The sequence below is a fragment of the Hippocampus bargibanti genome, linkage group LG08, assembly GCF_051943395.1.
Source record: "Hippocampus bargibanti isolate YZ-2025 linkage group LG08, ASM5194339v1, whole genome shotgun sequence".
Taxonomy (NCBI): Eukaryota; Metazoa; Chordata; class Actinopteri; order Syngnathiformes; family Syngnathidae; genus Hippocampus; species Hippocampus bargibanti.
In genome coordinates, this window is record NC_142741.1 from 16,248,387 (window position 1) to 16,261,352 (window position 12,966).

The 12,966-nt window shown below is 42.7% G+C and overlaps 1 protein-coding gene across 4 annotated transcripts in view; it reads right to left on the minus strand.

Annotated features, from left to right (window-relative positions):
- Positions 1-12,966, minus strand: part of usp9 (ubiquitin specific peptidase 9) — a 55,565-nt gene that overhangs the window by 18,035 nt on the left and 24,564 nt on the right. For 2 of the 4 annotated variants that reach the window (XM_089003244.1, XM_089003246.1), the window contains exons 12-36: positions 12,735-12,941; positions 12,436-12,572; positions 9,690-9,823; positions 9,525-9,615; positions 9,319-9,432; positions 9,010-9,238; positions 7,861-7,956; positions 7,571-7,782; positions 7,246-7,486; positions 6,428-6,577; positions 6,200-6,320; positions 5,965-6,095; positions 4,904-5,182; positions 4,687-4,812; positions 3,919-4,056; positions 3,670-3,836; positions 3,450-3,558; positions 3,235-3,381; positions 2,991-3,137; positions 2,573-2,780; positions 1,867-2,087; positions 1,600-1,787; positions 1,349-1,522; positions 880-1,021; positions 42-798 (exon numbers count right to left, since the gene is read on the minus strand). In XM_089003244.1, the coding sequence (XP_088859370.1) occupies positions 42-798; positions 880-1,021; positions 1,349-1,522; positions 1,600-1,787; positions 1,867-2,087; positions 2,573-2,780; positions 2,991-3,137; positions 3,235-3,381; positions 3,450-3,558; positions 3,670-3,836; positions 3,919-4,056; positions 4,687-4,812; positions 4,904-5,182; positions 5,965-6,095; positions 6,200-6,320; positions 6,428-6,577; positions 7,246-7,486; positions 7,571-7,782; positions 7,861-7,956; positions 9,010-9,238; positions 9,319-9,432; positions 9,525-9,615; positions 9,690-9,823; positions 12,436-12,572; positions 12,735-12,941 (4,666 nt within the window). Of the gene's footprint in view, positions 1-41; positions 799-879; positions 1,022-1,348; positions 1,523-1,599; positions 1,788-1,866; positions 2,088-2,572; positions 2,781-2,990; positions 3,138-3,210; positions 3,382-3,449; positions 3,559-3,669; positions 3,837-3,918; positions 4,057-4,686; positions 4,813-4,903; positions 5,183-5,964; positions 6,096-6,199; positions 6,321-6,427; positions 6,578-7,245; positions 7,487-7,570; positions 7,783-7,860; positions 7,957-9,009; positions 9,239-9,318; positions 9,433-9,524; positions 9,616-9,689; positions 9,824-12,435; positions 12,573-12,734; positions 12,942-12,966 lie in introns of all 4 variants that reach the window. The other 2 variants (XM_089003243.1, XM_089003245.1) reach the window with 1 other exon arrangement.

The following is a 12,966-nucleotide window of genomic DNA, read 5'->3' on the forward strand; positions in this document are numbered from 1 at the left end:
GGTGCTGTGGTGATTTAGCAGGGCTCAGACAGATCACATACCTGAAGGAGGGTTTAAATAAACACTGTTACAGGTCAGAAGTTTCTTAATGAATTGGAAATATTCCAGGCTGTATTGCATTCGGTTGTGCATAAATTGGACATTCTGCTTGCGGACGCTGCACTCAATTAGGCCAGGCATCTTGACCTGATGTGGCTTGCTGGTGGAGATGGTCAACTCTGAGATGTACTTGACAAGATCACTGTCCTTGTCTAGCGAGTCCATACGCTCATAGAAAAGGATGTAGGCATTCCACCATCTTTTCTGTCTGCGGTATGACATCCTTTTTATCATGTGATCAAACACCTCGCCCATATATTCGCCGCCGAAACACTGGTTCTTCATTTCCTCTTCGTCGTCCATCTTGCACTCAGTTACATCACCGTCGTCGAATTTATACCAGCGGTTCTTCTCGCCATCGCCGCCATTCCTTTGTATTATGTATGAGTAGTAATGTCCACCGCTGGCCTGACCTGAGTGAACCAGCACCCCCACCAAACGGTACTTGGAGCTGCCCACAGGCGTGGGTTCTGAGGGCTCGTTCTGCTGGATCACTTGGGCCTCCGGGTTGACGTCATCACCTTCAATCTTGGCCACGCCGGCGACTGTATATGGCTCCATATCCAACTCCCTCGGAAATTCAAAGTAGTCATTGAACTTGATGGCACATTCCCGCTCCCAATCGTAGTCAAAACGCTTTAGTTGGATGGCGAGGACAGGCGGCAGCTTCTTAATCAGAAGTCGCTTGACAGTGTCCACCTGAAATGGAAATTTTGGTGAATTATGCATTTTACACTAACCCTTCAAAATAAAAATAAAACAGTTGCTCTCCGATCTTACCTTCTTATTACACTTCTCACAGTGGTATGCGTTTGCTCCCTCCAGTAGATCTCCTTTAACATACTGCTCCATGGAGTCCAAAAGGTTTTGATGGTTTCTTATGTCTACATTAAGTGTTGTGAAAGACTCCTCACACTCATATCTAAGGGCAAAGGTTACAATTTTTTAATGTGGTAAAAAGAACCCAGAGTTTGCAGCACAAACTATCCCACAGCATGTGCTTGTTTATGATTAAAAAAACAGTAGCAGCAGTTTCCAACAGTGCCTTAGATCTGCCTTAGATATATGTAGATTAACACATCTATGATCTCAATCAGTGATTCGTAACTGGTCAGTAAGTGTAAATGATTCCCGTAGATCACAAGGAAAAAATATATGTGGCAATCTTTGTCACGCATTTGTTTTGTTTTTTTGTAAAGCATTGTGTTATTGTAAAAAGCATAGTCACTGTCTTGAAAAAAATGCTCACCTGTGTGGGCATCCCTGACAGATCTTTTGATCAGCAAACGACCCCCCCAGCACTTTGCTTAGCATAGCAGGATGACCCAAGGCTTTCAGTGCTTCATCCAGACTATCCACCAAAGAGTTGAAAAACTCTAAAGCGTCATGCTGCTCTCTTAGATTCACTGGCTCGCCCCATAACCTGCAGGACCATAAATATAACACTTAAAAACTTAACTAGACCAGTGAACCAGTGAAAATGAGTGAATTATCACAAACCTGAATTGTTTCCAGAAGCCCCTGGGGACGTAGTATTGAAGTCTGGAAGCAGCAAGGTGGCCAAAGATGACCTGCAGGTGACGCAACACTCCAATGTTGTACTCCTTCCTGTCTTCTGCTTTACTGGCAGGCTTATCGTCAAACTGGTGGTGATAGCTAAACACTTCATCACGAGGATCCACATTCGTCTATTGGAACAAAAGCTCATGATAATTACACAATTCTGGATTTAGCCATAAATTATAAGATATAATGAAATGACTTTACCTCATTCTCCTGCTTCTCATCGCCTGACATGTCATCATCCACATCGGTGCCTGTGCCTTCGATAGCCAAGATGCCATTACGAATGGGAGGAATCATGTAAAGCTGCTGAATTACAGAGTTCATGTAACAAGTGGCCCCAGCATTCTTCAAACCAACAAAGCCTTTATTGGGCCGAGGTCCTACAGGAGGTAAATACTCCCACTCTGTCAAGGTTTCACAGCCTGGAAAGAGAAATACGTGCTCAAACCTTCCTAAAGTGGGAGATATTTTTAAAGACTAGGAATAGCAATAGGGATGGTACCCAAAATGTCATGGCAGTTTGTACTGGGTCACAGATTGTTATGTCAAAACACCCAAATACAAATTCAGTGCTCGTTATAATTAGTTTGTAGATATGCAATACGCGACTTATTGTAATTAAAGATTGAATCTCGAGCAGATGCATTTTTTATTAGACTTAAACTCAAAGAAATGTAGGTAACCCTGCTTTAAGATATAGGCCGCATTCAAATTCACAGGGCGCATTAAGTCACTTCGGGTGCAACTTGATCCTTCAACGCCTTCAAAGGCATTTGAATTAAGTACGCATTACGTAACCTCTGTGAACTGCATAACCCGTGGCAAATTTGGAGTGGTGCTGGAATTGACATCATGTGGCCTTTGGAGGACGCGTAGCCTGTGAATTTGGCCACAACCAATGACTTACCCAAATAGTACATGTCAGTGAGCGTGTCAACGATCTGTTTGAGGTTGCGAAAACAACCGACAGCAAGCGCCATCAGGAGCTCAAAGCCAGCATTGATTGAGGCTGGGGTGCTGCACACTGGAATGGCCTGCACTGTGGGGAACTCGCCACTTTTCATGTACTGGAGGTAAACGTTTGACGCCGGGAAGATGAAGTCGTCAATCAGTTCCTGTTGAGGGGAAAAAAAAATCATTTGATTAACTCTAAAACACTGATTGGATATCAACCATTATAATCACAAGAATAAACGAGTGTAGTCTCTCGTATATAAGAGATGCAACCCCTCTTTGAAAAAAAAGATTAGAATTATGACTTTTGTGTAAAAATTCCCTGAAACTCATGAGTACAAAAAGCAAATGTGATGCCATCTATTAAGTACCTTTATGAGGTTAGCTCCTCCCTTCTCACAGCCAATGTAATACTTCTTCTCAGGAGTCTGGAAGGCTAAAAGCTCCTTGGTGACTCCAAGGTGGCCTTCCAAGATGGTCTCCTCCACCCCTGTCTCCCCAGTCCTCTTGACTTCATCCTAGTAGATGTAAGATCATCAACACCAGCTTACATCAAAATGGCAACACAGTAAAAACAAATCAAATTCTAACCTGAGAAAAGACAGGATAGCCTACCCTTATCCTTTTGAGCCAGTCAATTTCATTGTTGAGCAGCACCTCAGCATTTGGCAGGTTGATGTTGCTGTTGTAGGCATAGTTCAGGAGATGCCGGAGCAAAGTGAAATAGTCCCCAGCATGTTTAGCTCGCTCCTTAGCAGTGGTCTGAGAAAAGTTAAGATGAAATCAGCAGCTGGCAAAGGAGCGCTTCATATTATATTTGTGTCACTCACCCCTAAAACAGTAAAAAGTAGAGTAATGACGAAGAGGAGGGGTCGGTGGCCCATGCAGCACCTGGTTGCCATCAGGAAAAACTGCTCCTGGGCCATCTGACGTACAGATCTGTCAAAAGCACAGAGAACCACGCTATAGAAACAAACGCCAATGTCAACCTATTGTGTCACTTTTTGATCATTAATGTTGAACATACCCAACACACAATGGTGCACTTACTTGCTGTGGCAGTGTAGCAGCAAGTCTATAATGAATGTTTGCCAAGCCCTCTCCTTACTTAGAGTATCAAGGGCTGTGGGCATCAAGGCAAAACACAAAGTCATCACTTCCAAAGCCTCGCAACACACCTGCTCGTCTTCACCATCTGGTTCCTTCGCTGCATTTGTCTGAAAATACATTTATTTTTAAATGCAACTGGCATTGAAAAGTAAATTGAAAAGTTGTAACTCAGGCTAACATCATATTTACCTTCTCGTATATCTTGCTGATATCTTCATTGGAGCTGAAGACAAGCTGCACCGTGCCACAGCCTGATGCCCAAATTATTTTCTGTACCGCTCGGATGACACAGATGTCAGGAATAGACTTTGATGTCTGAAAAAAATTCTGAAAGAAGTGGCACAAGGAAATTCATTGATATAGATATATGGACAAATTATCATGGACAAATCTATACAGTCAGTCGGTGTATAAGACGGTGAGAAGTACCGGTAATCATTGTGAAGTATCACGACATACTTGGTTTGTATCACAGTGAACATGCACTACAGAATGTGAAGACAGTTGGCTCAGGTAATAAAGATAATTGATGACATATAGAAAATTAAAGATAAGGCTATTAAGGTCATTTATAAGAAGTGTGATGGTCATTTGAATAAAGTAGCACATATTCAGAAATTTACTGTGGTGGAGCCAACCTCCCTGGAGGTGGCCGTAGGAGGAAAATTAATGAGTCCAATACATGTAAATACAACTCGTAACAAAACATGTCCAAAATAAGCTCCAAAGTCAGTCAGGTGAACTGCTGGATGCATCAGTGTCAGATTTCAACATTCGTCATTGCTTCAGCCTAAGTAAACTTCATGGCCTATACCAAAGTCGCTATCAATAACCACTTAAAATTAATAGTGTAGCTTTTACGTGATGAAAACGGTTGTTTATATAAACCATTGTAATTTTTGCTCTGAAAAATGATGCAAATTCAGTAAATGCACTCAATTGATTATTTGCAGTTACCTCATCAGAAATCTGCTGTGCCAAGCGGATGGCGACATTGCGCAGCATACATTCTGAGGCAGGATTTGGGATGCTTTGCAGGGCACTTTGCAAAACTAGAGCCTGATCATGAGTGGCCTGATTAATCTGTTGAGGATCAGAGAGTGGGGAAAGATTACGATCTGAAGTTGGAATCAACCATTTGGGCACCAATCATGTCTTGTATCTGTAGCCTAACCGGGGAAATGGGGATGTTCCCCTCAGCGTTGGGCTGGCATGCCTCCGCCACAGCTTTCACATGGCCAAATCCGACAGCCGTGAGGAGGAGTTTGGCGATTTTCAACGCATTAAGGTAAGCCCCGCGCCGCGTCTCCATGTCGGCTGATGGCAGGAAGTTGTTCCTGGTCAGCATGCTCAACACGAGCGGCAAGCCACCACTCTTGAGGAAGTTATACTGGAAGTCACTCGCATCCTCGCCTAGAGTGGCGCTCGCCGGCATCAGCAAAGCATAAACAACCTAGAATATAGACATGAACACTGAAAACGTGAACTGTTATGAAAATAGCATATGCAAAATGTAGTGCAATTCTGAAAACAAACATTTAAATCACAAATGCTCAAAATTTAATCAGACATTTCATTATTTCAACAATTGCTCTGTATTTTTTTCATATATCTAGGATGTAATCAGAGGACAGTTGGCCAAAAGGGATCTCCAACTTTGCTCCAAACTGCTTGCAAACTGAAGATTTAGGACAATTGACAGAAAAATATGCCGCTTTTCTTTTGCCAACTACTGGCTCAGGAAGAGTAGTTTATTACTTAAAATAATATAAATGAAAACTATTAAAAATGTTGCATTGAATGTATAAGCACAACATTTTTATGCTAATATGGTCTGATATTAATAAGCCTTTTAGAGAGGGGGCTCAAACCAAGTTGTGATGCCCCTGACAGAACCAACAGTACGGCTTCATCCTCCTCCTCTTCTTTTGGCTTTCCCCTTCAGGGGTCGCCACAGCGAATTGTGTCCTCCATCTAACCCTGTTTTGTACATCCACATTCACTCCACTCTCACCAGCTACCTTCATGTCCGCTTTGACAACTTCCATACACCTCCTCTTAGGCCTTCCTTTCGGTCTCCTGTCTGGCAGTTCAAGGCTAAGCATCCTTCTCCCAATATATTCACTAACAGTACAGCATCTTTCTCATCTTAAATTACCAAGAATAGTTCACATGTTTTGTTCTTATACTCTACAATTACTGTAATCATTGCCACTGTACACATTTCAGTTGTACCTCAATGAGGTAGAGCACTTGTGAGGGTGATGGGCCAAAGAAGCGAGAGTCCAGTGATGGGCTGAGGCTGTTTTCCCCGAGCTTGGCATGGTCTAAACACATAGCCCGTAGGTTCTCCACAGTGGTGTTATCTACAATAAAACACACACGCACACATTGTGACAGTTAAGTTTTGCGCTTCCCTCAACTCAACTAAAAACACAGCCTCATAAAGAAAGCACAGTGAAATGATTACCTGGGGGCATGAGTTTCATGAGAACTCTGGCTCCATCTCTAAGTAGGGGCATGTTGAGTTGGCAGCCTAGGTCAGCAACCTGCCACAGGAAGGAGATGTAGCGTAGGTGCAACGACATGATCTGCAAAACAGGAAAAGATTCTTTGAGAGATGCTTTTTTTTTGAAAGATGACATTCAAACATCAACATGTAATGCAGCACTTGAAAAGTGACCATGTACAAACTCACCACACCAGGAAGGCAGCTTTCTACTTCCGGGTTAGGCCCATCGCCATAGTGGTTGCCATGGTTACCAGGTGAACCGGTGGAAGAGTCGGATGAACTGTCCGGGCTGGAGGGCATGTTGGTGCTGACCTGAGTTAGCTTGGCTGTGATCAGCTAAACGAACATGACAAAATTACATCACAAAAACATGGTTTCTGGGGTCGCTCAGGTTGTATGTTAAAAATAAATAAATAAAAGCAATCAATGATCGCAAATCATGTTCAGTGAGTACGTACACGTCTATCTATCTATCCATTGCTCTCAGGCTCCCATAGACTCGGCATAGATCAACACCGGAGAGGTTGATTGCTGTCATGTCCGTCTTATTTCGGGGATTCGATCAATTACATCATTGATGGATCGCGCAAATTACGATTCTTCAATTGAGCATTCCTTTTGCATAAGAATACAAATGAGACAGATTTCGATCCAATCGAACGGCTCGTTGTAAAGTCCAACAATTATGAACAACAGAACATTGTTACTCATCTTGCAAATGACCTCCCTTATTGAAAACTCCCCTTTTCCATTCAAAGCAGTACACACATTTTTACTAATTTCTTTAATTTATAGATAGAATTGCTCATACATGGATATTAAAAGTTACATGCTGAGCGACGGTTGTGAATGGAAAAAAAAAAAAAAAAAAAAAAAAATCAGCGCACAATTTTGGGAAGGTCTCGACTGTCTCATCTCTTAAACTTCGAGACAAAATCGATTATATTAAAGTCCCTCCTCAAGAGGCGACGTAAGACAAAATGACATTAAAATGAGAAAGTTACCGTTTTGTCTTTCAAGTTGAGCTGTCCAATCAGCTTCCTGTCATCAGCAGGGTCGACCACTTCCCCTCCGATGAAAAGCTCTATCTTTGTGTGTGCAGCGTTCGCTTTGATGCGGTTGAGGATGCCACGACGTACTGAACCAATTGTGTCGTTGGTATGTGACCAGATGTCCAGGTCATCCACCTGCCGGCCCTGGTTTGGGAAGCGCACGATTAACGTGATATGCTTTCCCCGGAAGGCCCTGAAAGAAATCAGAAAACAATTAAAGATGGAGTCTCTGACAAATAAGGCATAAGTTTGTAAGAGCAAAGGCTTGTCATTCCACCTCGACATAGGCAGGATGGTTCTTTCTTCATGGTAATCACTGTCACATTCATTGATGTACTCCTTAAGCACAGTGAGGACTCGCACCATGCGGATTGCCTCCTGGCGCGCACAGTTTATACTATCTTTGTCTCCATCCAACACACATAGCGTATCGTAGGACGCCTTCAGACGATCAAAACATGACTGGATAAAATCTTCATGAATTTCCACCTGGAAGTGAATCATAACGTACCTCGTCAAGTGCCTCTAACTTGAAAATTACAGGTTTGGATTAAGTTCTATGTGTACCTGGTTGACTTGTAATTTTGGTCCAAGATTGGTGTAGATCTCCTTCAATAGGTCTATAGCTCTGCTGGCAATGTCATCACTTCCTTGAATTACCACCTGAAAAAACATCAAAAATATCGTAAATATGATGCATGTCTATTTCATAGGAGGGTTAACTTCTCTCCCAAAAGAAAGGTACACATGTGAAAGAGAGGAATAAGCTTCCTTGGTTGTTGCTTAATGAATTATATTAATCTCTCAAATGGCTGACACAATGGCGTGTCCGCAACAAAGATCCGACCCATTTTTGGCGGTGTTGACACAAACACATTTAAATGTGTATTGTCGGAAATAAATCTGAATCGCTTCGATTGAGGGTTGGACTCTGCCAAGGCAGCCCTTAGTCATTGATTCTAACCTTTATGGACAGAGTTTCGAGGCACAGTCAAAGTGTTGAGGGGGTTTGGTTTGATGGCCTCTTTATTGGTTCGCCGGTTTTGGCGGAAGGTGCTGATGGCTTCTTCGTGCCGGGATCTTCAACTCCCACCGGAGCAGTTCAAAGATCAGTGTGAAATGGTTAGGAGGAATATCAGCACCTCCAAATCTGTAATAATGGGCCTCAGTCGGAATAGGGTGGGAGTTCCCTCTCCAGGTTGGGGATGAAATTGTGCTCAAGTGGATGATTTTCAGGATCTTAGGGGCTTGTTCATAAATGAGGGTCAAATTGGTATGTCTACTATTATGAAGACTTTGTTTCAATCTGTTGTCGTGATGGAGGGGCTTAGCCAAAAGGCAAAGCTCAAAATATTCCTCCACAAGTGTCTGGTCTCTCACTTAGAGACGAAATGAGAAGCATGGTCATTTTGGAGGGGCTCAGAGCTAATGCACTGATCCTCCACAATGAGAGGAGCCAAATGAGGTGATTTGGGCATTATAATTATTATTCCGCCCCGGTGAGTGGTTCTGGGCATGTCCCACCGTCAGGAGGCCTTGGGGATGACCCAGGTCATGCCGGATAGACTGGAATGACTGTCCCAGCTGGCTTAGGAACACCTTTGGATCCCCGAAGCAAGCTTGACGAGCTAGCTCAGAAGATGGAAGTCCGAGCTTCCTTATTAGATCTGTGAGCTAATCCCCAGGCAAGAAAAACACAAAATGAGCACTTCTTACCCTCCAAAGGTAGTCTAGGCCTATGAGTTCCAGGTCATCCATCATATAGGCCCTACGTTTGGCCACCAGTTTTCCCTCTCTGCAGTTCACAGCCTTAAAGAACCTCTCGAAACACTTCATGCCATTCTCCGTCAACAAGGATGGGTCCAACTGCAGGACATTATTCTCAAAAAAGTCCTTGTTGATGTCTGGGTCGAGGTCAGGTTCATCGCCCATAAGTTTGGAGTACCTGCAATGTGGTATTAGGGATGTTGTTTGACACATTTGTGTGCGGATGAGCCGATAATCCACGATCAAATTGAATAATACCATTTGAAGCAGGCCTCACGGTCACAGAGGAAGACCGCAGTCTCTGCCAGACAATTCCAAATCTGTTTGGCCTGAGGAGCACAGAGCCACAATTGGCCATCTTTAAGAAGGAACCTGGCAAAAACAGAAAAAAATGATTGTTACTAGGATATGGAAGTTCCATTAACTTTCCTTTCATTTGACTGTATCTCAGTGTCCTAAGATACCTGAGGAAGTTAAGTCGTTCTTGCACTTCCTGGACATGGCTGTAGCGACTTCCCGGTCGGACAATCTGAGGGTCAAACTCTGCCTGTTCTTCTGCAATCATTCAAAAAAATCCACCAGATTACTTCCACTTTCAGTGTTTATTTATTGAGCTCTACAATATATACCTTTGGAGAACTGCCGCATAGTCTCCATGTAGGCAGACAGATTCTCAGCCACCAGCGTAACAAGGGCATCGTTGTTTTGCAGCTGGTTGATAAGGTCATGGCGGTAAAACACATGTGGATTCCTCTGGGTCTGACTAAAAAGTTAACAAAAACAGTAACAGGAAAAAAGTGAGGAATATGGAAGAGAACAAAGGTAGGGCAAAAACATCAAGCTATGAAGCAAGAAAGACTGCAAATTCGATGGCGAGGAGGATGGCAAATGGCTCATTTGGCATTTGGTATTGAGATGCAGCATAGAAATTTTGGAGGACGTGTATGTAACAATACACAGTGAAGAAAATACGTATTTCAACACCCTGCTATTTTGCTATTTCTCCCACTTAGAAATCATGGGGGGTATGAAATTTTCTTTGTGGGTGCATGGCCACTGTGAGAGATATAAACTAAAAAGATAAATCCAGAAATCACAATGCATGATTTTTTTTAGCTTTTAGATTTTTGTGTGATATAGCTTCAAATAAGTATTTGAACACCTGAGAAAATTAATGTTAATATTTGGTACATTAGCCTTTGTTTGCTATTACAGAGGTCAAACGTTTCCTGTAGTTTTTCACCAGGTTTGTACACAATGCAGGAGGGGATCTTGGCCCACTCCTCCACACAGCTTTTCTCTAGAACAGTCAGGTTTCTGGGCTGTCACTGAGAAACACTTAGTTTGAGCTCCCTCCAAAGATTTTCGATTGGGTTTAGGTCTGGAGACTGGCTGGGTCGTGTTGGAAGACCCAGCCACGACCCATCTTCAATGCTCTGATTGAAGGAAGGCGATAGTTCCCCAAAATCTCACAATACACGGCCCCAGTCATCCTCTCTTTAATGCAGTGGACAAGTCCTGTCCCATGTGCAGAAAAACACCCCCATAGCATGATGCTACCACCCCCCATGCAGTAGGGATGGTGTTCTTCGGCTTGTACTCTTCATTCTTCTTCATCATGTTTAGCTTCTTCCATTTTCTAATGATTCCTCCAACAGTGGGCCTTTTTTCACCAAGCTGCTTGGCAATTGCTCTGCAGCCCATTCCAGCCTTGTGGAGGTGTACAATTTTGTCTGTAATGTCTTTGGACAGCTCTTTGGTCTTCGCCATGTTACAAGTTAAAGTCTTTCTGATTGTATGGGGTGGACAGGTGTCTTTATGCAGCTAACGTCCTCAAACAGCTGCATCTGATTGAGGATGATACATGGAGTGCAGGTGGACTTCTAACGGGCGGACTAACAGGTTTTTCTGGGTCAGAATTCTAGATTATACACAGGTATTTAAATACTTATTTGCAGCTGTATCACACAAATACATTGTTTAAAAACATAATGCATTATGATTTCTAGAATTTTCTTTTTAGTCTATCTCTCTCACCGTGGGCATGCACCTACGATGACAATTTCAGACCCCTCCATGATTTCTAAGTGGGAGAAATAGCAAAATAGCAGGATGTTCCAATACATATTTTCTTCGCTGTAGCAGAAAAATACCAGTTGTCATTTTGTGATGTGCACCCATGAAATAACAATAATATACAGTGATACCTTGGCTTACGAAACTTAATTAGTTCCCAGGCAGTGTGGAAGGCGAAAAGTGTGTATCCCAAAAATTAATTTCCCATAGGAAACCATCAAAATGAGAATAATCCGTTCCTAGGTCCCCATAAAACATAATTTTCTACTTTCTAATTTTCTAAGCCTTAAAACTACACAAAATGTACCTTATTTTATGTATAATAAATGTGCTATGGTATTATAATTAAAGAAATAAATTGTAGTGTATAATAAAGTCATTTTATTTACCTTTGTGATCGTCGTTGATGGCTTGATGGAATAGAGTGGCCGGTTTTATCAGCATTAAACACTTGATGAGGAACGTAGCCTTCTTGCACCATCTTGAGGAATCCCTTGTAGATGCTTTCTTTGCGATAATTTTACCTAGTTCCTCATCAATTGGGTTCTGTTTAGCTGGGTTGATAGCTTTTGGCATCAAGTGTACAGATGGCTTGTGCGGGTTATTTGTAGAGCCTGATTGATGGGATATTTTAACCTTGCAGCCTATACTCTGCCTTTTAACTATCAAAGTTGAAACAAGTCCAAATTTCACTGTTTTCTATCCATTTTGTCACACTCTCTCAGTCGTCTGATTGTGTCTTTAATGTTTAAACCACCTCCCCTCACTGCTGCGTTCTTGACCAATGACGCGGCTTTAACCGAAGACTTGGGGCGGGAAATAGAGGACAAAAAAAATGTTGCCTGCCATTTTCTTTTTTGGAGAATGGCTTCACTCTCTCTCTGTCTGTAAACCCCCTTCTGTGTTTTTTTTGTCCCCCACTTTACATCAGACAGATACTGTCAAGAGTTTTGCCACATTACCCGGATGTCGAGGCATCCACTTTTAGAATTGAGATTGAAAGAAGCACACACGTAACCGAAAACTCCGCTGCACACACAAGAGCTTTCTATTTGCTGCATGTGGTGACAATGAGTTTGAAGTCTTGCTGGGACCATTAACAGCCAATAGAATCCTTCAGGTCAATCTAAGGCAACTATTGGAATGAGTTGCGCACAAAGATAATTATGTTAAATTGTGTCAGAAACACAGCACATACTGCAACTAAATGACAACTATTACAGCTCGGAATCTTGTGAAATAGACTTGTAGCCAAGTTTGCTCATTTGTGCTTGTAATGAATGTCGGCCATGAGCTCACCTCAAGTTCTGTGGAGCTTCTCCAAAAAGACTACAGATTTCTCTGATTTGCTTCAAGGCAGGAATCACCCATTTGTCATTAGTTCGCAACTCCTCTATAAAACGATCAATCCACTGAATCTTTTGAGTGTCTCTGTCCTATTAAAATAAAATTAACATTGTTAGTACACACACACACACACACACACACACACACACACACACACACACACGCGCGCGCACACGCGCACACACACGCACACACGCACACACACACATACATGCCGTGATATCAAGAAAAAACGAATCTTAAAAACTTACCTGTGAACAGCTATAATCTAATATTTTGATGTGAGCACTAAGAGCCTGGTCCATTATATCTACAGGCACGTCGTCACTGTGGGCCAGGTTCCACAGCAGATTGAGGACCTTGTGGGCCATCACACCATCTTTGTCATCCTCGGCCAGACGCCGGATGAGCTCCAGCAGTTTCTCACGCTGCTTCTTGCTGGCATTCGTCCAGCTTGCCTGCACGAGAAACAGTTAGTGATGT